The sequence below is a fragment of the Kryptolebias marmoratus genome, linkage group LG5, assembly GCF_001649575.2.
Source record: "Kryptolebias marmoratus isolate JLee-2015 linkage group LG5, ASM164957v2, whole genome shotgun sequence".
NCBI classification, from domain to species: domain Eukaryota; kingdom Metazoa; phylum Chordata; class Actinopteri; order Cyprinodontiformes; family Rivulidae; genus Kryptolebias; species Kryptolebias marmoratus.
The window spans coordinates 14,017,734-14,042,924 of NC_051434.1; the positions used below are offsets into that span (position 1 = coordinate 14,017,734).

Genomic DNA, 25,191 nt, shown 5'->3' on the forward strand with positions numbered 1-25,191 from the left:
AACAGCTGCTGCGGTCATTAGGAGCGTCGGCGGGAGCTCGGGGATCATCCATTCCACGCTCAGACGCATCAACAGTGTGTTCATGAGGGGACATATGAGCTTGTTTCTGCAATTAGGGAGAGCTGGTGAAAGAGGCTCTCCTTCTTGAGTGGGGTGTGCGTTGACAAGGATGCATTTTATGTGTGCCAAGTTGTGGCCAAATGACGGAGGAAGAGTGAGCGGAGCACCTGGGCCCCATGCCTGCAGCCATGCACATTCCCTTCGCCCCCCCCCCAGTTCTGCTGCCCCAGCTGGTTCCCATCACAGGCAGGAGAAAAAGAGGCCTGCGTGGACAGAAACACAAAAGGACACTTTTGCTGTTGTTGTTAATGATCACTGCTCAAAAAAAGAGTAGCATTGTTGTTCGATTCGGCACACAAAAAAGGATGTTGCAGGCAGATGTGAGCAACAATTTTACCTCATGCATGCAGTTCTGTCAGTGGGGGGGTGCCGCCTGACCTTCAGGGGTCACGCTTTGTTGCTGAGGCCGGCCAAGGAGGTGCAACGCAGGGATGGGAAGGAGAACGAGGGGCTGGCAAACCTTTACGGCTTCAGTCTGTGCTGGGAGCGCTTTTGAATGGAGGAGGGAAGCGATCAGGGAGGAAGGGAGGTAACTGAGCATCTGGAAACTATTACGGAGCCGTGGCCTGCTTGGAAGCCTGGGGAGACTTGAGTGAGGAGATGAAGCATAAGAAACAGTGTTCTCTTTGAACTAACAGCTCTGATAGAAACTGTCTGCCCACCAATAATCAGCCTCAATCAGCTAACAACAATAACGTGCTTAGAGACGTTAAGCTCACTGAGCTGCACATGAGAAATCACTCAGGAACTCCAACAGCAGCAGCGATCCATGTGCTCGCACACAAAATAAGATAAAAGCAAGCACACAAGCTTCCATATGGACGCAATCTCTGGATTGGCATCGCTCAGTCCAGGACGATGCAGTTTAAGTCACAAAACAAAAGTGCTAAAAAATGCAGCCTTTATGAGTCACTGAAACACAGTCGTCAGCCGGTAATTTGGGTTGAGACATCTGATCAGCAGCTGTCTGCAGAAGCAAACTGCGTTGCTTGTGTGTAACATCGCCTCCTGCGGACAGAAAAAAAGATACAGCAGTTTAGAGAACTTCGCAACTTGCTATTCTTACTGTTTTCCTCTTTCTAGGAGAGGCAGTAGAACTGAATAACAAACCAGGACCTGAGCTTCAAACTATCTAGTTTTCCCTTTGATTTGCACATTGACCTGGACTGAAAATAACTGGATTACCTGAAAATGGGCTGCAAGTAAAATAGATGTCAGTTCACTGCTTGCTGGCTTGATAATAAATAGTTTAACAGCTACTCATTTGGAACTGGTAAACATAAAATTTGGTGCAGGCATCAAGTTTTTTTTTTTCGTCTTCAAATATTGCAAGACCATAGAAAATAAAACTGGTTATCAGTGTAGATCTTTTATATATTTTTTTAAATGGCTGTCATAATAAAAAAAAAAAATCAGAGGCAGGCCATGTGAATAACATGAGTCTTTGATACGTACATTTAAAAAAGCTGTTGTTTTAGAATATGTGGATGAATTGTTAATAGTTGTAACAGCCGAAAATACTGTATCTCTAGACAATTTGAAAAAAGGGAGAAAACTTTAGAATACAATCATGCAATATTACACACAAAAAAGAAACAAACAGGACAGAGTAGTATTTTTAGGTTCTATCTAGAGTTGAACTACATAAAAAAAGATAAATAACTATTATATTATCAGGCATGCTTCTGAAAACTATTGTCAGTTTACTGCTGTTCAAACTACCATGCAAAAGGAGAAAAAAAATAGATATGAAGAATAGTATAAATGTGATTGCTAACTTCACACAGCTAAAGTTCGCGTGCATTTAACGGTACATTATAATGCTAAAGCATCTCAAATGATTTTAGATTTTAGGGCAACATTTGCTGCCATTTTGATTTGTTTCTTCAGGGAAGGCCTTTACTTCTGCAAGGCCTTCATTCTAAACCTCTTCCTTTATGGATTAAAAACAAGAAGACAGAGGATTTGGACTAGTCTCACATAGTTGCTTTTTTTCATGGACTTCTTTCAGTTTCAGATAAGTTAAAAAGTAACTAATACAAAAACAATCAAAGGAACTCTGTGAAGTTTTTTAAGCACTATAGTTGTCTTCTCTGCTTCAGCAAAAAGCCTCATCTCTTAACTGAGTGTAAAAAAAACTTATACCACAGAAATGTTTTGACATATTATGGGTTAAAAAAGGAGGTAATAAACTGGTGAATGGTTGGATTTCCATATTATTCAGGAATAAGAAAACCATTTTGGTTTCACATGCAACTGCTCTTGTAAGTTCCCGAGGATTTGCAGACTTGTACGTTCAGAATCGGTAAAACAGCACGGCTCCAAAACACAGGGGTCCATGTTACCTCACCTCCCTCATCCGTGAAAACAAATCACACACTGCTCCGACTGTGGCGCGTCAAGGACAGGTCTTATTTTAAAGCGCAAATGAATGGGAGCCCAGTCAGGATTACAAGCGAGTCGGTGTGCAGTAACTGCATCTGACCGAAAGATGACACTGCAACACGCAGTGTGCTCACCACACTGTGCTTTTGTAAGAGGCAGAGGGGTGGTAATAAATGCTGCTTTCATCTTGTTGTCGCACTGTTCCTCCACTCTAAACATTTAAATGAGACTTTCTGGGTAGAGCTGCTCTGAAAGTGAGAATAGTTGAATATCTTGCCTCTGAGTGTGAACATGTTTGTCTCTTTGCTCTCTGAGCGAGGAAAGGGAGTGTTCCCCCTGTGGCTATATTGCGGCAAGGTTTGACAATACGGATACCTGTGACACAATTTAAAAAAACAAACCCTTTTGTTCTTGCTCAATTCTGAGTGCCGCAGCACAAACGAGCAGCTGACACTCGCTTTCTGCCAGTCTGGTCTTGACACACCGATGGCCAACATTCCTTACATGCCAAAGGCAGCTATTAGTTTCTCTAATTCAAAGTTTCTGGACACACCCAGCCCCTGCTCTCTCATTTCTCTTTTTCCAAAGTCAAAACAACTCTCCCCCCCACTTCACCCTTCCTAATGCTTTTCTATGTTTTTCCTTCCCTCTGTTGCCATAGAAATAAACCCAGGCAGGAAGTCAGGCTCATGCCCATGCAAAGGAGGGAATTTGTTTTGTTGGGTAAACAAATCCAGGAAAGGTGGAACACCGAGGCCACAAGGACGTCAGAGGAGCACGGCTTTCCAGAGAAAGACCAATCACATGCCTATTAATCGTTCCGTCCGCCTGCATTTGAACAACCTAGCTCACTTACTCATCGCTTAGGTGGTGCAGTCAGCTGACACGAGTAAAGTTGTCTTTTACGTCGAAAAATGTTAAAGGAAAATCACAACAGCTGTTCACTGGACAGTATGAGCTGTTGAAGCAGAACATGGAGATATCCCCACAACACCTAGCTTGCTTTTTGTTTGTTCATTCATTTACTCATTTACAGTATCTCAGAAGCAGTTTTTTAAATCCAGATTTTGCTTCTAATCTAATCATTATACGGTTGCTGATGAGTAGTTTCCAAAGCTGAAGCCAGGAATCCACCCCAACATTAAATCATACCAAGAGGGTAGTCTTGCGAGCCAATCTTCCATCCATCCATCCAAAAACAAACAAACATAGTTACATGAAATATTTTGCATATTTCTGCTGCTTATCCATGGTCCGGGTGTCTGAGCTTCTCTATCACAGCAGCAGACTGCAGCAACACCAAGTAGAGTGTATATTGCAAATAACCAATTGAATATAGTGGTAATTGGTTTAATTGCAGCGGGTTTTATATGTCATTAGCAGTAGTTGGAATCACCAGTCTTTGTCACTATTTGTTTTTATGGGGCAGAAGACAAAACGTTCTAGACTGGCCACATAGCCCATTAGGTTTAATGAAAAAAAAAAAAAAAATCAGACATTTTCTGTTTTCAGTGTGCACTTATGTCTATTGGTATGTCATTCAGCGTTTGGAAAGTTTTGGAGCAAAACTGGCTGGTCTTAAATACATCCCTTGACCCTCGCATATAGTTTTCTTTTCCCTCTCTTATGACAAAAAGTACAAAACAAATGAAAGTAATAGTTACCAATTAATTGATCCTTTTTAAAGATAATGATGTGGATTGGTAAGGCTTTTGAAGCTACCCAAGTTTGTCCTTGTTTCACTGGCATTGTTCTGCATGAAACAAAAAGGAAGCAAAGAGGTCACCTTACAAGCAAGAACTTGGGGAATAAAGCAGGCGTGTTTGTCTTGTTTTTAAATCTTAAAAAAGGCTTGTTGTGGAAACGAAAGCTATATTCACGGATACTACATATATTTACTCTTCATTCATGTCCGGAACTTGCCCGAACATCTACTTTCTCGCGCTGTAAAAACCTGTCACCTATCACCTTGAATGAATTTCTGTGCTTGACTCTTTTTCTTTTTTCATTTTCTTTTGGCTGCGTCACACAGAAAGTCCCCGCCTATGCTTGGCTCCTCCTCACCCCTTCTCCTCGCGTTCATTCTCGGACGCTGATTGGCTCAGACGCACGTCACTCATACCTGCCACTTCAATCAGGCCCCTCCCCGTCCACGACATTCAACTCGAGCTGTGAAACGAGGAGCTTCACAGTCCAAAACCTGGCACCGTAACGCGCTGCTACGTGGATAGGATGCTGTAGCTTTCTTCACAGAAGCGTAAGTTTATCTTTTTTAATTAGTACCCAAATGAAAGTCGGGATTTTTTTGGCTGTCTGAACCTCGCTTCCGTTTGAATGAAGCGGCAAACTTGACACCTCTGCGGTCAGTCAAGTATAAAATCGCTTTCGATAGAATTATTAATAGTCTTCTCTTGACATCTGATGCTTAGCTAAGCTAATCTGTGCTAGAGTGTGACTATAAGCCTTAATTATAATGTATGTTGTTGTTTTATTTAGGCTTAGAAATGGGTGACTCCTGGGAATATCTTGTACATTTTGTTAACTTTGCTGTCTGAAGACGGTGCCACCTGTGGTTGCTCCCATTTGTCCTCGGTTATGAATATTTAACTCAACCAATCGGCTTCAGCCACTCCTCTGACGTCATCATCACGTTCCCTATTATGTTTTTACATTATTATGTGTTTAGTCCTGTTAGTCTGGTCTAATTAAACAGAGGTGTGTGCTTAGTTGTGCTGTGTACAGTCCACGTCCATTTGTGTGTGTGTGTGTGTTTTATACTGACTGAAAGTTGTTTTTCCCCGAATCTACAAAATTAATGATTAATTATTTTGTAATTGAGTGACTTTATTCTCTTTACAGTGCAAACTGATCCGGGGTCAGCTTACTGCTTAGTTCGCACAAGATCATTTTATGCAGGAGCAGCAAAGACATCACAGTCACTGTGATATTTACTGATACCCTATGGGTGCACACTGCCAAGCTGGCCCCTATTTATGCCAACAAAACCACAACCTTCAGGTTTTTTTAGTTTTTTTTTTTATAGATGTACAAAGGCTGCATTGTAATCTATCTGTGATAGACTGTAATGTTGGGGAAACTGGTTCAATTATAGGTCTACTACTGAGTTATAATTATCCAGAGACAGCAACTGTGCATCTAATTTTAGTCAGCTAATAAGTAGTTTTATAATTAAACTAATGAGCAGAGATTTCCCACCTTACAGTCAAGATTTACAAGTTTCCTTTGTTTGATCTTAAGCTGACGGCTTTCAATATCCAACACAATATCTGATATTTCAACATGTCACCTTCCTCTTTCATGTCTTTCTTACGTGTTATAAACAAGAAGGATTCATTTGTTAATCGAGAAAGTAATTGGCTCCACAGCGCTCGCACGCCGAAGCGAATCGACTGCACGCAGGCGAAGAAGGGCGAAGTAAGTCCAGCGTGTCATTCTTCAGCTGTTTTTGCTTGTTGACACTAAATAAAAGTGTGTATTTTTATTCAGTTCTCATATCAGAAGCTTCTCAGACTCTGAAGTTTTTAAAACATAAATACAAAGAAAAGGTAGATTTAGTTACGAAAGGACAGGCAACATCGATTGTATGGAAATTCTTTAGCTGTTAAAGGCGTAATATTCGATATTTAACAAGTATTAGGTTGTCTTGTTGCGACCACGTCCTGTTTTAATCAACACCACAAAGCTCTGTATTTAAACTGTGATCAGTGTCCCTAAGTGTTTTAAAGGACAAAAGCAGTAGTTAAAAGAAAACAAATGATTGTGTAATTAGATCTAAAGATTGTTTAGAGCAAAACAAATGAAATCTTCTACCCTGAACGAGTTGAAAGGTATTTTATGAATACAGTGGTGTCATGGTTAGCCTGCTAAAGTTACTCCAGATGAAGTCACATACGTTTGGCCGCTGTTATAACCAATCGTATGGCATTATAATTCAAGAACATATGGTTTGCAGTCAAAACGTCTTGAAAGTAAAATGGCATTTCTTAGGCGTTCTGTGCATCTTCACCAAAAGCTACCAAAAACTTCACCGGAATCACTTCACTTCAACCAAATTCAGTTCTGTGCAAAATCTCGAGTCATCCATCATGTCTTAAAATGGTGCTGATAGACTTTCTTTTTTTTTTAAAGTGATGTTAATAATTAGTTCTTCCGGCTTCCTGGAGGGCTTTCTAAGGTTTTCTTTGGGCTTTGTCTGTTTTCTAAACTCATTTTACTGACTAAACTAAAAATGGCTCCAATACACAAGGGATGAACCAGTGTTGCGTTGACACAAAGCAGGCAACAAAGATCTGATTTTAAATAGGGTCTTTTAGCACTTTGTTATCAGAACACACAATGTCTTTTCCTTTATAAAACTGAATTAAAAACAATCAAAGACTAAACAGTCTGACAGACATAAAATGGTGTTTTAGCTCCAACAAGGTGAGGCATCAGCTGAAGGATGAGGCTTCTCCCAGGTGTTTTGCTGGATTTCTTTTCCTATTTCTTACTGACACGACTTTCAGGTGTTGTTCATCTGAGGGAGATGTTTTTTTTACAAGATGGGATTCTTCTTCTTCTTCTTCTTTTGTCCTCCACATGTAGAATTCTTCTCCTTTTCGAAGCCGTCACGGACATGTGCAAGGACTGCGTCGAAAACTTTTGAAAGCCCTTCAGAAACCCTGGTGAACTATTCATAAGGACTAGTTGAAAAGATAAGAAAATCTGTCTGCTTGGAAGAAAGAAAACTGTGGTTTTAAACTTTTGCTCTGCTCTATATGTATCTATTCAAGTTATTTAGTTATTTTCCTCTTTTATATGCTTTATCGTGAAGTTCTGTTTGCGTGCTGACAGTGAGAGTGCCCATAAAAGCAGTTTGCATGCGCCGTTCCAAAGTTTTCTTGTAAAAGGGAATAAATTTCCAGCTGTATGTGCTGCCGTTCACAGCTGAGCTCCCACAGTGCTCTCTTTATCTCCTGCTAACAGAGGATTGTAGCATAAAAGTCTGTCGTTCAGCTGATTGATTTTTTATTTTATTTTTTTTTAACTTCGTTAGTGCTCCCAACATTCCTGGCCATAAACATCCAGCGTGGCCGGAGTGACTCAGAGTTATCTCTGTGTCACATTCTCCTTTACACAACACCCACTGAAAAGCTGGTAAATACAGAGCACTCCCACTCGACCAATTCACCAAGCGGTGGCTCTGAGAATAGCCCTTCTGTGTTTGACGATGTCGTCCCGCTTCTGTTTAGGCCAGCTGGTCTTAGACTTGTGTGAAATCATGTTTTTTTTTGCTTGCGCAGGTTCTATAAATAACCCTGTGTTTAATCTTAGCTAACTTTTGTCATAAACAACAAACAATAGAAAATATTGCTTGTATGTTTTTTTGTATCCATAGCAACCTGTCGTTGAACTCAAAGCGTCCCATGTCTCAGCAGGAAGGAGATCAAAAAGCATATATATATTTTTTTTTTTCCAGTTTATCAAAAATACGTTTAGAAATCTGAGAGTTATGCTGCTTCAGAGCTGTCTCTGAGTGAACACAAAAATAGCTGATTGCTGCATGACACTTTGGGGCTGCTTTGTGTCTTTTTGATGTACCCACATAACTTTTTTTTTTCTTCTCCAGCTGCTTACAGAAAACTCAGCCTCTGTCTTTCCTTCAGATGGAAAAAAAAAAAACTTTCCTAAAATAGCTTCAGACGAGTCGGTCCTATCATGTGTTCACTCAGTCAGACTCGAAGTCAGAGGTCAGATAAAACGTGTCTTTCGCCGCCCGTTTCAAAATCATACGCTGCTATTTTAAAAACGATTTTTATTTCATGTTAAAAATAAATATCACCAGATGTGAGTCTATTTAAAGCGTCTCACGTCGCTCTTTGATAATCAGCGGATCATCTGGAGCTTTAAATTGATAATTCTGTCATCCAAGAGGAGCTCTTAGAGATGCATCAGGAGCAGGGAGGATGGATACGGATGTTGTCGGGTTGACGGCAGGCATGCTGTGAGAATCTGTGGCAGAAAGCTGATGGCTGCTGTGTCAGTGTCAGGGTGTTTGTGCTGTTCCTCATCGAGAACAATAATCCTCAGCTTTGCTTCATGAGTATCCCGGGGCGTCCTAAAAGTAAACAGGACGTCATCCTCATTGTCATTCTCAACCCCGAAAAGATGCAAACTTGTCAAACAATTGTTTATTTTTATTTAATTTTAAATATGGATGGTGTCCATATTACTAGACAACTTGAAGCGCATGTAATGTATGTTTTCTTTTGCACAAGAGAGCAACTTCTAATACAAGTTGGTTGTCTTGTAACTCTTCTTAATGGCTCTTTATAGGTTGTTGGGAATGGCAATAAATGGAAACAAATTGTCATGTTTTTTTTTAATCCATGCAAGTTTCATTTAAAAGTAAGATGTAAAGGGATAGCCCACACTGTAGGGCTTTCTAGGTACTTTTGTGTAGTTTAGGGGAATTTATATCTGTCTTAAATAAAGAACCTACCACGCTACTGTAAGAAAGGAGTGCTAAATTGTACTTTCTGATTCAACACAGACAGACAAAATGGTTTCAATTGGTTCTATCGCTTTCATCTTTTAGAAAAAAAGAGACAATTAATGGTTGCTTTTCCACCTTTTAAGCCTTATGTTTCCTCTTTTGGGCCTCGTGGTTGTGTTGCGTTGACTTTTTGCCACAATAATCAATCTTAACAGGTCATTTACAAGGTGTTGTGACGTTAATCATTGCCTAACCTTACGTAAGACCGAAAGGGGGGAAAGCACAAGCAAGCTCTTTTTGTCTTACGGTGCAGAATGCTCGGTCGCAATCAAGCTAATCGCTCAGTTGACATGATGTGTGTGGGGCATCAACGCAGTCAGCCGCTCACAGATTCATGCGCATACGTTTATGACTGGCAGAAAATCTCGAGTAGCTTTTTTACGCCACAAGTGTGATACAAGCCAGCAAGAAGCGGATGTGCCTTGAGAGACTGAGACTTCAAATAAAACATTCTCACTGATGCACTGAGGTGATTTGTGAGGTTTCGCTTTGAGGAAGTGTGCTGTTGCAAGTGTTGCTGCTGTGTTGTGTAAAAAAAGAGGCAAGGAAAGAGAAAAAATAAGGGCTGATGATACTGTCTCAACTTATTTCGTAGAAATCTCAGTTTGGAACATTTTACAGTACTGTGGAATAGTCCCGAGCCACTTTTCATGCCTCAAAAAGACACTAAGCAAACTTTCTTATAATTCTTTAAAGCAGGGGTCTCCAATCCTGGTCCTCGAGGGCCACCATCCTACATGTTTTACTTGTTTCTCTGCTCCGACACACCTGATTTTAATCAATGGGTGATTAACAGGCTTCTGCAGAACATGAAGAGGTGATTTAACCGCTGAATCAGGTGTGTTGGAGCAGAGGAAACAAGGAAAACATGCAGGATGGTGGCCCTCGAATACCAGGATTGGAGACCCCTGCTTTAAAGTGTTCTTAAGCCGTAGTTTTGCAGGCTTTCTGTAGTCCTTTACACATATTTTCCCTCTTATATTCAGCCCTTTTAGAGGGATAGTCTATTTATTAGGCTGCCTATCACTGACTTGTTAAACGTTTAAGCAAAATGTCCTCTAACTCAAGGGATGAGTTTGCTTTTCTTGAATCTAGTAATCTACTAATCTACCAAAGATAACACAGTTTGACAGATATAAACACAATGTTTTCCCAAAGAGCTTTTAGTTCAAATGTGAAGTGCAGTAGATCATATGAGGGATGATGCATGTCTTAGTTCCTGTCTCAAGTCTTTGCTAGATCTTTATTTTTAATTTTAAGGACATGACTTTCAAATCATCTGATGTAGCTAGTCTTTTTTTACCTGATTCTTTTAAAATCCCTTAGTTTAGTATCCTCAAATGTTCTGTGACGTTCTGCACACCATGTCAGATTATTCAACTGTATGCAATTCAAGTTTTTGCCCAGGAAGGTAGCTATAAATCAACATTGAAGCTACTTTACACTGTAACATGGTCAGATAGAGCTTTTGCAAGAGTGCACTTACACAACTGAAGCGACAGCTGTTTGCAGAGGGCGTGTGCAGTTAATTTCACGACTTAATTAATGTCCTGAGCGTTTAGCATTCGGCTGAAAGTGGCAGGCAAGCCACAGCCTGAAGAGCGCAAACAGAACCTACTCAAATATGCGGCGTGTCCTTTGAGCGTGCGCTCCAGAGCTGTGAACTAAGTGGGCTATCCGCGTGCTCCAGTCTGCTCTTGGCCCCAGTGTTTACTGTAACCAGCCCGGCGTTGTGGTGTGTCAGAGGCATCACGGCGTGAATTCTTTCCTGTTCATGACTCATGTCCTGAACATGGCGCAGACTGTATGCAAAGGCTAGGGAAACCTCAGAATGCTCACAGACGCTCGTTCAAACCACTGCAGCGCTTACACAGGCTGTAGCTACAGCAGCGTACACTAGAGCCCAGTTGTTTACATAAATTTTCATGCATGCTTGCACGCAGGAAGCTGACAGAAATTCCCACGAAGGGGTTCATAGCCAGTGGAAGCACTGATTTCTTTTTTGTTTTTTGGACTGTATCAGTGGAGAAAGGGAGGGGCATTTAAACACACATGGAGGCATAACTCACAACTAGGTTGGGTCGTGTTGTTTGTGGCAAGGAGAAGAATGGAAGTTGCATCACAGTGCGGGTGTGTTGTCTTCTGCTCACTCCGTACAGCCACAAACAAGTAACGAAGATTTTAAAAACTCAAATTCAAAGAGAATATTCAGAGCACTCTGTATGTGCCTAGTCTAATTAACTGGACATAATTAAGAAGGCACTAGCTAAACAATGTTAGGTGTGTTTTAGAACACACACAAGGTTGACAAAATTCTCTGGAGGACTGTAAGATCATATTCTTTGAAGAATACAAGCCAATGGTCACTGTGTTGTTCTTTCTGTACGGAGATAAGATTTTACAGAGGAACAAACACAAATGCGGTACTTGCGGTGATTTGGTTTTTTTTATGGTTGATTATCATGGCAGAATTATTCTTGGTTCGTGCTGAAAGGCAAAGTGTCAAAGGTCAGGTGAAGTATTCATAAATTACAAGAAAAGAAAAAAAAAAATTCTAGCTCCGAGAATGAAGATTTAACAATCTGGTCCAAACTATGAATGTGAAAGAAATCCAAGTTTTACCTGAACAATAGTATTGTTATTGTCAAGCATGGTGACGTGAGTAACATGCTCTGGGAATTTTCTTTTCTTTTTACTATATGACTGGGACTAAAACATATTTTCCAAAGTGCTCAGAATCAAAAGTTTAAGGTGAGGCTTGACAATTACAGGACAGTGACCTGAAACATAACAACAAGGAAATGTAGGGGGTGGATGAAAAAAAAAACCCAAACCCTTAACTGCTGAAGTGATTCAGCCGAAGTTTAGGCCTGGAACGACCTAGACTGGAAAAAATAGTTGGGGGAAAAACACCTAAGAGAACTTCCTTTTGTATGCAACATTTTCTTTTCTTTAAGGATTACAAAATCTTACAAAACATTGCGTACTTTAAAATGAGTCTGAAACATAACAAAATATAGAAAAATGAACTTTTTTATGACTACTGTTAATCAGAGGTTAAGGCTGAAGGAAAGAAAATATCAAGTAAAGCTAATCATTATCTTAGGTTCCTCTTGGTTTGTGTTCAGAAATGAACAATTTTGTTTTAAAGTTGTGGCATATGTTTGATCAGCAAAGTAAAGAAGCATTCATTGTCATACAAAAGTAAAATACTGATGCAGTAGGAGGCAGGATAATAAGCTGAAAGAAACCAAATCAATGAAAACTACATGCGTACCGCACAGAGTACTTGGTGTTAGAAAACCAAAACTATAAAATGTATCGTAAAAGACTGGAGGATTAAAAACAAGTGATTGTAAAACATCTAAACCATCTCATTTACTCATGTGATCGGTTTAACGGTACTATCTAGAGTCATATAACAAGTTTTTTTTCCCCACTTTTAGTTTTTACTGTGTTATGCTCTGCTGAGTCACAGAAAAGCTTGATTCCTGATGCTCATCTGCTCCCATCATCGTACAAAAGCAGCGATCAAAGATACTGACCCTTTGATCGTTGCTCTGTTACGGGGCTGCCGTGCCCGTAAATACTGACTTTGAAGCATTTGTTTGAACTCGTGCGTGTACTTGATTCCCATTTAGGACAACAATCGATGTGCGCATCAGTCGGTGCACATCTAAATGCTCGATGAGAAAGAGTTCACGTTAACGAGCGCAGTCCGGATATTTCTGCCCAGCTTCCTTAAAACCCAGCTGCTGTGGACTTTGGGGATTTTACGATTAGACAGAAAAGCGATGAGTAAATGAGTCTTTGGTTTTCGCAGGTCTTTTTGGTGCGGCCGCTGTTCTTTTTTTTTTTTTTTGAGTAAGTGTCACCTTTGTGCTGCTGCGACATCACTTCGCTGTAACCTTTTCTCCGCAGTGCTGACTGCTGGCGTGGCCTTCAAAGGTCAGAGAGCGATGCTCCCGGCGGTCTTTCTGTGATCTCGGGGGCTGCGGTTTCTACAGAAAAAAAAAAAAAAAGACAACAGATAGACAGAGGACAGCCAAGTCGCAGTAAGATGACGACGCCCTCGCCCACTCACAGTGACAGCAGCGGCTCCTCCAAACATGACGTGCACCAGGTCTGTATGTGTCTGCACACGCTGTCGTTTGGTAGTTTGGTTTTATTCAATGTTAATATCAGCTTGTCTTTAATTAGGCTAATTTAAATATATCTTGATATTCCTAAGGCTGTAAAACAAGTCAACGTATTAAACCTTCGAAACTGGTCTAAGGAGAAATATCATCAAGTTAAACAAACCTTTAAGTTCTTCTAATATTGTCTTAAAGCAACATATACTACAGTCTCAACCAATGTTTACTTGAAAGTTTATGTCTTATTATGATGATATGTGTACCTAATGTCTAATATTGTTTATTGATTAAAAGGGGCAATGCATATTATTGAAGTTGGGTGCAACCTATGAATCTGATGAGGGCTCGTTTTTCTTTATAGTCCCTGGCAAGTTGATGGTAAAACACTTAAGAAGGGGAATAAAATGAAACAATACACAAACAAAGGCAAAACCTAACAACATACACGAGCTAACAAGGGCATATTAGTTCATAAAAAACAAAACAAAGTAAAGCAAATGAGTCTTAAAGGTGTAAAACATCCTCAAAGCGTGGTGAACGATTCCCATATTTACAGTCTTTGCCTTTTAACACATTTTGTCCAAATTTATGGCACTTCACAGTCACCTCTAATATTGGCTCTGCCTGATAACATCTTATAAAGGAGGTGAGGCTAGACCATATCTGATCCTAATTATGATTCAGCTACATTTAAAATAAATCAAACCTTACAGTTCAATAAGTTGTGCTTTACCAAAACGTTACAATGGTGAGATGAAAATGGTATTTTGTCAAAAAATGGTAAGGCTTTCTTACGAAGGGTTTTATTGTTTTAGGATTTGATTTGTTTGTGGATGACTGTGTGTTGATATAATATTTAATATGTGAACAAAAAACAGTCACTGAATGCAGAAACATTCTAGCAGCATCAACTGTCAAATATGGTTTAATTTGTTTAGATTTGTACATTATATTGGGCTAATATCTGGTAAATCATTAATATAAACAGAACTGGGCCAAGAATAGAACCTTGTTGGACTCCTGCAGTGCAGCCAGAATAAGAAGATTTGATCTAGTTGTGTTTGATAGATATGATTTTATTTAAGAATAGCTTATTTGGATAAATTAAGGTTTGTCAATTTAGATGAAAGTACATAATGATTGATGGTATCACATGCCTTCCACATGACTTTATTCAGTCAACATTTAACTTTTTCTAAAACGACACTGCCTGAGTAGAAACCGAAACCAAAACTGCAAAGAAAGCAGAGAGATGAGATGAGAGATTAGTAATTTTAATTAGTAACTTTGTAACCCACCTTTCTGCAACCTTAGATATAATCAGGACTATTCCGATTGGTCAATAATTAGCTACAAAGTTTCTTTCTCCAGGTTTAAAAGCAGTAGTAACGGCAGCCACTTTCCCAAACAGATGCCTACTAGACCAGTGTATATGTGTATGAGTCTGTTATTTGAATGGAAGTGATTTTATTCACAATTTTTCACTTTACGTTATTCCTGTGTCTTTGCCCCCCCCCCAGGATAGCTGGGAGATCGTGGAGGGCCTCAGGGGGGTTTCTGCCAGCATACAGGAGCCTGACAGCCAGGAAGGCTTCCTGCTGAAGAGGAGGAAGTGGCCCATGAAGGGCTGGCATAAGGTGAGCAACAACACTGTGACGCCTGTGGCAGTCTCCTGGGTCTGAACCTTTGTTTTGATTTGATACAAGGCATACCAAACGTGTTTTTAAGGATTTATTGTTAAATTCTTTCCTTCTGATGGGTAAAAAATGTGATTTTAGGCTGTACTGTTGTCCTGATATAATCCAGTTATTATATTTGACCCTTTCAGTCAAACAACATCTCTGTCCTGCTGTCTTCTAAAACAGCCAACTATTTCTGTTTCTTCCTCCTTCACTTGTTACATTTCCCCATCTTTCCCATCTTTCCATATCTTTATCCCCAGCTGATTACACCATAATCTTGACTCATCTTCCCCTCCTTCTCCTTCCCGTGACTCTACTCATGCATACCTGGAAACTTTCGCTTTACAACACAATGGAATCTGCCGCCCTAATAGTTTACATGTCAACTGATAATGAGGCCCAAGTTCTGTCGGAGAGCCATGTCAGAGTGCACGTCTGATAATAAAAACTAAAAAAAAAGTCCTTGTAAACGGTGGTTACGTCTGTGCGTGAACATTTTCTCCACTGCTGATCACTTATTTTATTTTACATCTGCATGTTTGTAAAAAAAATGAGTTTCTGTGTAGCATTGGATTGATGATATATTACCAAGCGTTAAATGTTAATTACATTTTTTGCAGTCTAAATAAATCATAGCCATTAGCGGTCTTTATGAAGCGCTATTGCTGCAGCTTTGATTGAACACTGATTGATTTTGTTTTCTTCCCATTTAGAGATATTTTGTCCTGGAGAGAGGCATCTTGAAATATGCAAAGCGTTCAACGGACGTAGGTGTAACCCTGAGAGCGCCATCTGTCTGTCATGTCCTACACCACCGCACAAACTAACGCTAACTCGGGACCATTTTTTTTTTTGCACAGCTGCAAAAGGGAAAGCTCCACGGCTGCATAGATGTTGGGCTCTCAGTTATGTCAGTCAAGAAGAAAGCCATGTGTATTGACCTGGACACAGAAGACAACATTTATCACCTAAAGGTAGTGCTTAGATCTGAGTTTAGTCGAATTCTTGTTTTGCTGTCTGAGTCATTTCCCACCTCCTACAGGCATTTCCTCTGCCTGCTTCATACAGAGACGTTCACAGAAGCTTTCTTTAATTCACTGCCTCATATTTGATCTTATGGCACCCAGGTGAAGTTCCCGGAGCTGTTTGATGAGTGGGTGTCAAAGCTGCGTCACCACCGTATGTTTCGGCAGAACGAAATTGCCATGTATCCCCACGAGAGGCACCTCTTCCACCCCCATGCCACGTCGTCGCCTTCTCTGAATGACTCTCTTAGAAAAGTGAGTTGTTTTTTTTTTTAAAAGAGGGGAATAAAGTGTCGCTAAACAGATGCGTTCTCTGACATTATGCACATCACCCTTTCGTTTTTCTTTTATCTGTTTTTTCTTTATCTCACACAGAGAGCCACTCTCACTAATCAGGCATCAGTCCACCAGGCTAAGGTCAGCTCCTGGCTCCATTCTTCTGAGGAGATGAACAAATGCTGCAAAGGTTGCTTGTTTTTATTTTTATTTTTTCTTTCCATCACTTCTCTCTGCTGCCTCGACACACAAATTATCACCTGCTTTACTTTTTCGCCGCACCCCTCTTTGTCTCACCGCAGCCTTTCATGTACTGTTTCGGCTCTTACTGTGCCTGCACGCAGCCAGACTTTTATCTAATAATAATCTGCTGTGCACTCAGAGCTGGAGGAATGTGAGTCTTATCTGCTGGAGCTCAACCTGCTGCTGAAGAGCATGGAAGTCATGCATCGCACGTACTCGGCTCCGGCCATCACTGCTCTACAAGTAAGCAGAGATGCACAGACTAAGTGCGCTTTAATCCATGACTGATGGGTGACATTAATCTGTCCGTCAGTCACTTCAAGTGATGGCATTCAGTTGCTCATTAACGTTCATGTCTGTAAAAAGTGCCTAGAAGACACCACGTGATTTACTATATTTGCTTTTTTTGTGCTACATTAAACAGTTTATACAGTTTTCACATACATTGTTTCCTCATAACAGATGGGTCAAGCATGCAGTACTTGTGTAAAACTTAAAGGCAGAGGTTGATCTCAGTTTTTCATGTATAACCACAAAAATCTTTGCATTAAGTATTGAGCAAATTCTGCGTACATTTGCAGTCTTGCCCGGCACCCCTCTGAAGCATATCTAAAATATTTCAGGACAGCTGTGCATATGTTATATACAGTATGTACAAAGTATTTCTTTTTTATGGCACCACAGGGGTCCACTTTTGACATCCCCAAAAAGGAAAAGAGGCCAAAGAGATGGCGATCCAAAAACAATGGCAAAGAGTCTAAAACCACACTACAAGTACTTGACCAGTTTTTTTTCCTTTCTTTTTTTTTTACTGTTGTCTGTAATTGTATACACGTAAACAAATGAGGGAATAAAAGGCTATTAAAGGCTCATTTGTGCTGCATTTGATCACCAGGTTCCAAGCTGTATCTCCACTCAGCCTCCTCGTCTTCATGCGTCCAATCCCAACCTCTCCACCACAGAACCCGGCACCCAGGAAGCCTGTCCTCAGTCCCCAGATTCCCCTACGGAAGTGTCACGCCTACAGCAGGACTTCTGTCACCTGGCCAACAGCAGTGAGTTTATACTTATACGTTTGCTGCACTAGTTAATTGTGTGCATTTAGTGTAGAGAGAAGGACAAAAAAAATCAGTTTTCTTCTGTATAGGAACATAGTTTCCATGACAACTCTGTATCTCCTATTCTCTGTTTCTTATTCATGTCTGGTTTTGCTTTCCTGCAGTCCACATTACACTGAAATCAGCGTATAGTTCCCTGACAGCAGAGAAAGACAGACTAAAGCTCGCCATCGACCTGCAGGCCCCCCAGCCTCCTCAGGTGATGGGCTTGAAGACTAGCTTCGCCTCAGTGAGTAACATCTCCGCACCATTACGTCCAGTTTCATGTATCATTCGACTCATTTCTCCAAACTGAAACCTTTAATCAGGAATGCTCAGCTCCCACACAGTCCCTGGTCCACCAGGTCTCCAGTGAGAGCAGAGCCTCCATTCCCGACTCGATATCGGAGTTCTTCGATGCCCAGGAGTACCTGCTCTCCTCGTCTTCATCTGAGAATGAGGTGAATTCATATTCACGACATCGTTCCCGCATTCAAAACGAAATGAAAGACCTCGCAGTTAATGAAATGAATGTTTTGTCCATCTATCTAGATAGGTGTTGAGTATAGATGTCTGGCGTTTCAAGTACAGAAGCGGTTACACAACTGGAAAGGAGACAAATACTCTCAGATCCGAAAACCTTCTTAAACTGAGAAAAAAGAAAATCTCAGTGATGATAAACAACCTACGGACGTTCCATGTGTGTTGTCGTCCTTTACCTCTGTGTCTCAGAGCCTCACTAATATTTCCCCATTGATTTTTGTCTGCAGGTGTCTGACGATGACTCGTACATCAGTGATGTCAGCGACAGCGTCTCCATGGATACCTTCGACGGAGGCAGCGAGAGACACAACTTGGGTACAAGATACAGTCACAAGTTGTGCATGTGTTTGTGTTTGTTCGATCATAAAAACGCCTTTAACAGATGGAAAGATTCAATATTTGGTCAGCCGTGTACGTCTTTGTGTGATTATGACTAATCCTCTGTCTTTATGAAATAAATTCTGAATGTTTGGACTCTGTGAAATTACTCACTTGCTCAGAGAATGTGTTGAACACGAGCATCGCGGACTTCCAGACATGTTTACAAACTCAATGCGATGTTTCATCATTTAGTCCGTGAACAGACATCATTAATTCACTGCTGCAGATGCTGTTAGTTTTATATTTTCACTGCCTCAGTGTGGTGCAAAGCAGAACAGATGGAAGGCAGGGGCACCGTTCGAATCCCTCTCTGCTCTGGCACGTTCGCTGTCTCTGTTTACGCAACACCTTTTTTTTTTCCTCCAGTCAGCAGCGTGGTGCCCCTCGCCCGCCGCCGACGCTCCGCACTGCCGTGCCCCTGTCCGTCCAACAGCGTGAGCCTGTGGAACATCCTCAGGAACAACATCGGCAAAGACCTGTCCAAGGTGGCCATGCCCGTGCAGCTCAACGAGCCGCTCAACACCCTGCAGAGGCTCTGCGAGGAGCTGGAGTACAGCGACCTCCTGGACACCGCAAACCAGACGCAAGACCCGTACCAACGCATGGTGAGCTGAAAGATTTTGTGATCGTGCTGCATCCAAAAAAAAAAAAAAATCAATACTGTATGCCATTTAGACAAAAAGGCACAAATGCCAAGACAGAATAAAACCTTGTTCACACACGGCAGATCTTTACTCGTCCTCCTCCTTCCTTCCTTAGGTGTATGTTGCGACGTTTGCGATATCCGCCTATGCGTCGACGTTCTTTCGAGCGGGGAGCAAACCCTTCAACCCCGTCCTGGGAGAAACGTATGAGTGCGACAGACCTGATAAGGGCTTCAGGTTTATAGCCGAACAGGTAGACGTCACACAGTTGACACGAATCTCTGAGCAGAGTGCGTTCTATCCACACGATCCACTGCTCAGTTTGTTGTGAATCTCTACCTCATGTTACAAGAACAAGCTAAAAGCTTGGAAGAACTGCACCCTCTTCCTGTTGTAGACATTTCACTCCTTCTCTTACAAAATATGCAAACAAGCGGTGAAATCAAATTCTGTGGCAGCCCAGTTTGTTTACAGTAGTCAGACCGATTCATCGAATGTAATCAAAATGTAGCAATGGTTTCAAATCTCCAGGGGTCACCTTTTGATGGTACTTGTGGCAACAGATTATAGAACAAACAGAAAAGACCTGATTGTTTCTTCTCTTCCATGCCCAGGTGAGTCATCACCCACCTGTGTCAGCATGTCACTCAGATTCAAAGAACTTCTGCTTCAGGCAAGGTGAGAACACGTTTGGATATGCAGATTGCACCGGCGCCACCACACCTTTTGTTCCCGAGTTCCCCCTGCATAATGTGGGTTATTTCGAAGTTCAGCCCTGCGATCGCAGCGTTGATTGCATCGCGAGTTAATTTGCACAACGTGACGAAATATGTTAAGTCTGATCGTTTAAACTTGAGCTTTCAAAAAAAGCGGATCAGCTGATGGGCGTTGAAGAAACAGCTGTCTGTTGTCGTGTTTGTTTAAAATTTGTTGAAATTGGGGGAACCTACTGTCTTTTGTCACATGCGCCTAACTTTTCATTTGTGATTTGTTTTGCCTTCCAGATGTGCGATGGAAAAATAAATTCTGGGGGAAATCCATGGAAATTGTTCCCATGGGAACCACCCATGTGACACTACCTGCGTAGGTCCTTTACTTATTCTGTGTGGGTGTGTTTTCATGTCTGTGTGTGTGTGTAAGTCTGGTGAGCGTCCATGCCTCTGTGTAGTTTTGAAAAATTAAGAGCAGCATGCGTGGTGTTTCTCCAGTTTTGGGGACCACTACGAATGGAACAAAGTGACTTCCTGCATCCATAACATCCTCAGCGGCCAACGCTGGATCGAACACTACGGGGAGATGTTCGTCAAAAATATCAACAGCGACGTGTGCCAGTGTAAAGTAACGTTTGTCAAGGTGAGGGAACGTGTGCTGAATGTCTGCTCTGCTCTTAACTGTTTGATTTTGCTGATGATCCTATCTGGAGGAAATCTTCCAATAAAACATCAGAGGATTTCTGTTCTGTTGAGACAAAATGCCATGATTGTTACCTTCATATGAACCTTGTCAGAGTTTTGTAAACAGTGTGGTTAGTTGGAATGCTGCACATAATTTAGCCTCCATTCATCTGTGAACAGTCCTTTTTTTTGTATCTTTTACAGCTGATAAAACACATTTTTGCCATCTGTAATAGCTCTTAGAATAAATGCCTCCTGTTATTTACTGTAAACCAAGGCAAACTGTGCCATCTAGTGGTGCAAAAAGACAAGCATTGAAAACTGGAGGTTTTATTAGAATAGGAATAAATCACATGATTATGACTGTTGGCATATAATATATAATTATATATTTTTTGTATGTCTATTTGCAGTTTTTCTTTCGTTGTTTGTAAACATTTGTGTTTCTTTCTTTTTCTTTTTAGGCAAAATCCTGGAGCTCTACAGTGAATGAAATCGAGGGTGTGGTAACAGATTCGAATGGGAAAGTGGTGCACTCCATTTTTGGGAAATGGCACGAATCCGTGTTTCAAGGAGACCCTCCTTCTGCTACGTGTATCTGGCGAGCGAGTGAGTGAAAGCTCTCAGTGCTTGTGAGCTCTAATCTTTTGATAGCAGAATGGCTGACGCCGTCCTGTTTTAACGTTGTGTCGTCTCCAGATCCGATGCCGGCGGACCAGGACCAGTACTACGGTTTCACCCAGTTTGCAGTGGAGTTGAATGAACTGGACTCGTCTTTAAGACCCCTGCTGCCCCCCACAGACACACGCTTCAGACCAGACCAGAGGTTCCTACTCCTAACTCCTCATTTATATTCTCTGGGCAGAGTCAGGATACTATCATGACCTTTATAGACCTTTTTATTTCGTATTATTTTTATTATCTAGATCCCTAATTTAAAGTTTAAAAAGCTGATCAATTAGTAGTAAATATGGATATATTCATTAAAAGGCAGATTTCTTGAGCCAAGTCTGGTTGAATACACTCAAAACTAACCGAGGCACATGTTGGATTAACTTAAACATATATGTTTGTACAACATGAACATAATGAGATGAAATTAGTTAAAATATTTATTCTTGTTGTTAGCATGTAAAGGTAACACTTACAAAACAACTTGTTGAATGAAAATAAAAATACATTGGAGCAATTTTGCATAAAGTTATATTAATTTCTTTTATATGTGTTATTTTAAAGTAACATTAGTTTTGTCAATTTAGGCCCTGTCTACTCTACTTCGGATTTTTTTTTAAGTGAATATCTTTTGGTGCATAAATCTTCATTTACTAATGTGACAGAAATGCTGTCATGCCCCTATTGTGCCACTAGGTGGCAAGAATGTCCACATTAACAACATATCAAAATAACATTTTTTAACATGAAAGCAAATTCTCCTAAAACAAATTTTTTTCTTTAATATTATTTAAAATTTCCTGTCAGTCATTAATCCTTTCAGCACTTGATCAAAGTTTAGCAGCGATAAGATCAGAATAAAGTGAGGCAGGTGCAGAAAAAGACTTAAAACCTGCATCGCTGTTGTTGTTTCTAGGGCACAAAATAATACAGAAAAAGGCTGAGTCATAGTTTCTGAAAAGCTCTATATCTCAAGTCCACACTGATACACCAAAAACAGAATAAAAAACAAACAAACTCCACTTTGAAAAAAGTGTTCAAAAATCTAAATTTTCACAAAAACACAACAAAAGATGTGTTTTTTTTTAAATATCTAGCATTGGGTGGAAGAGGCCATAATCTTTTAGAAATAATAAATTTTCTAATGTTGGTTTTTAGCCAAACTAAGTTGTCTGAACTAATTTTAAACCACTTGCTTAATGAACTCATATGTCTTTTGCTGGGTTTGTTAATTATAAATTGTCTCAGTTTGATATGTTTTTATTCGTTCAACAGAACTGAGACAAGTAATACAAAACAGTGATTGTGAAGGCAACATAATTAATCTTTGTTTCATCAAAATGTAAAAAAAAACTTGGCAATAACTTTAACAAGAAAAGCATTTTCTAAGAAAATGTATTTGATCCGCCTGATTAAAACAAATCAAACTCGGCTTCAGTAAATTATAATGTTGATTAAACACAGATATAATAAATAACAACATTACTGCCTCATTCTGGGGCAGAAATAAACAATAAAACATATATTTTTTATGTTCATTCAACAAGGTGTTGTTTTTGAGTGTATCAGACATGAGATGGAGATGTGGCCATCGCCATGGCAACAGATAGATGAAACCACCAGGAAGCCTCTGTCCAGTATACAGAGATTACATTGTTATTGTGTTGGGAGGAACCTTCCTCTTTAACCAAAATGCACATTACCAGTTTGCCTGCTACCTAGAACAGGTTTGTGTCATGATTGGACGAAATCCAATGAGTGCTGACTCCTAACAGGGCCACCGATTTACCCCCCCTGTGTTCTCCTTCCAGGCTGCTGGAGGAGGGGAACGTCGACGGAGCCGAAGAGCAGAAACAGAGGATAGAGCAGCTCCAGAGGGACCGGAAAAAAGTCCTGCAGGACAACAACATGATCCATCAGCCACGCTTTTTCAAGTAAATGCTTTGTGGTGTTAAAAGAAAGAAAGGATTGTTCAAATAGTTTAATTTGAATCGGAATGATTTACCACTGTAGATATATATATATATATATTCAGGCTGTGTGTTTTGTGTGCACAGGAAGTCCAAGGATGACACGTGGGTGAGCAACAACATGTACTGGGAGCTGCGCAGAGAGCCCGGCTTCAGCAAAATAGACTTTCCTGTGTTGTGGTGACCCCAACTTATCAGAAAAAGAGAAGTGTATAAAAGTGAACTGAGACCAGCGTCAGGGAGCCCCCGACCTGCTTGATCTGCTCTGTGTCACAGTGTCCCAAATCCACACGGACCTCCTGCTTCCTCATTTTTGGACAAGCATACTCAGAACCTGGAGTACTGCTTTTGTTTGTTTCTTTGTTATGTTTCTGTTCTTTAATAGTTTATGTGTAAAAGTCCTACTTTTAACTGTAATTTACACCACGTCAGTGCAGACTACAGACGCATATCAGTGTGTTTGGTTGCTTTCACCGAGGTGCCTTTTTTACTGTAGTGCTGCACTCAGTGAGCTGCTGTAGCTGTTATGCAAAAACCCTTTCAGTCAAAAACTGAATATTGTCAGAATGATACTTTGCTGAGAAAAGGAGGACCAGAAACTTCTGCTAAAGGTCTTAACCCACTCGTGTATTCCCCCACTTTGAGTCACTCGAAGAATTTCGGATTACATCAGAAAGAAACTGATCAGTTTGCTCTCGTGTTAAACAGTCACAGCTGTGATAGGACCGGGTTCATTTTAAGAAAACGGCAATAATGCTTCTTTTTGAAAGAGGAAAATAAACATTTTAACAGGTGGAAGACTTACGCTGTGTTACACTAGTTTCTTTTTTACGGAGAAGCGACTTCGATTAAAACATGTTTTGTAGCTTTAGCGACATTTTGGCACAACTAGCTTCAAACTGAACACCTAACATTAAAAATCACACAAAAAGACACTAAGTTGCCTTAAGAAGTAATCTGATATTGACAGAGATAACATTTTGGCAGATCATTTGCTTTTTAAAAAAAAAAAAGATTTTATGTTTTTACTGCTTTACAGACCTGTTTTGTGATGGAAACCCTGCTTTTTATTTTTTTTAGATGGTTTAATTCCATCAGCTTGTGATGTGAATCCAGATTGTTTGAGATTCTTACTAAAAAAATATTTTTACCATCTTGATTTCATTTGGCCCACATACTATTCAGCTATAACTATATATATATGTGTGTGTGTGTGTGTGAGAGAGCCGACTTTGTGATTTGTCATGGAGGATGCAAACAACTATTTCCATACATGTTGCAAAGTCGTGCAAGCAAACGGTTGCTGTTGTTTAACGTTCACAAAGCCGGACGACTCGAAGTCAAGGTTAGCTCGACTTTGGGTCTCGATCAACTTTTTTCAGACAAACGAGGAACCGCTTTCGCATGTCCATTCATGACATTTCGAAAAGATTTGCTCGCTGAAAACTCTAAAGCCGAACAGGAAGCTTTTGGTGGCACCAAAACCACTGTGAACACCTGTGACCCAATTTCTTCTTTAAATCTAGGCTACCCTTCTGATGCCACAGCATGCAGTTCAACACTCACAAAAATAGTAAAACATTTGATAAATGTAAATTCAACCAATATATGCAGCCTTTAAGTGTTATACATTGGAGTTACCTTTGTGTTAAAACAAGATTTGGTATAATCAAAGTCCTAAAGTTACATTTTTTTTCCCACAGATCACAGATAAGTTCGAGAAATAAGAAGCTGTTATCATTTTAAACACAAGCTAAAATAAAATGTTTGTTTTTTCTGTGATAACACCTAAGATGAACTGAAATAAGTAAATTTATTACTAAAAATGTCTACATGTAAAATATTATCCCAGCAGACAAATCTTTTAACCTGACAAGACCATCGACTATTAACTTCTCATTAGTGACTACGACTGACCGCAGCTGGTAGTTTCTCTGTGCCGGTGTGAAAAGACTAGACAAAAGTTTGACAGCACTCATAGGATTGACCAATCCTCATCTGCCCCCTCGTCAGTGAAGGGGACCTGGTTAAGATGGCCGACGACTGAGAGGCTGCCGGCCAAGAAAA

General features: G+C 40.4%; 1 protein-coding gene and 1 long non-coding RNA gene across 2 annotated transcripts; one reads left to right on the forward strand and one right to left on the reverse strand.

The window, feature by feature from the left end:
- Positions 1 to 365: 365 nt before the first annotated feature.
- Positions 366 to 4,488, reverse strand: LOC119617025. The gene is made up of 2 exons (XR_005233176.1): positions 4,170 to 4,488; positions 366 to 1,128 (listed from the first exon to the last, which is right to left on the reverse strand). It is a non-coding gene; the product is annotated as an uncharacterized LOC119617025 (long non-coding RNA).
- Positions 4,489 to 4,624: 136 nt separating this feature from the next.
- On the forward strand, positions 4,625 to 24,277 carry LOC108241911 (oxysterol-binding protein-related protein 3). Its single transcript, XM_017426405.3, has 22 exons — positions 4,625 to 4,762; positions 12,983 to 13,184; positions 14,718 to 14,834; positions 15,593 to 15,646; positions 15,740 to 15,853; positions 16,007 to 16,159; positions 16,280 to 16,370; positions 16,563 to 16,666; positions 17,108 to 17,197; positions 17,319 to 17,478; positions 17,646 to 17,770; positions 17,850 to 17,981; positions 18,291 to 18,378; positions 18,811 to 19,049; positions 19,204 to 19,341; positions 19,703 to 19,766; positions 20,093 to 20,171; positions 20,297 to 20,441; positions 20,947 to 21,091; positions 21,182 to 21,308; positions 22,966 to 23,088; positions 23,212 to 24,277. Exons 2-22 carry the CDS (start codon positions 13,122 to 13,124, stop codon positions 23,306 to 23,308), a joined length of 2,448 nt encoding a protein of 815 aa, XP_017281894.1. The 5' UTR covers positions 4,625 to 4,762; positions 12,983 to 13,121; the 3' UTR covers positions 23,309 to 24,277.
- The last annotated feature ends 914 nt before the right edge of the window (positions 24,278 to 25,191 follow it).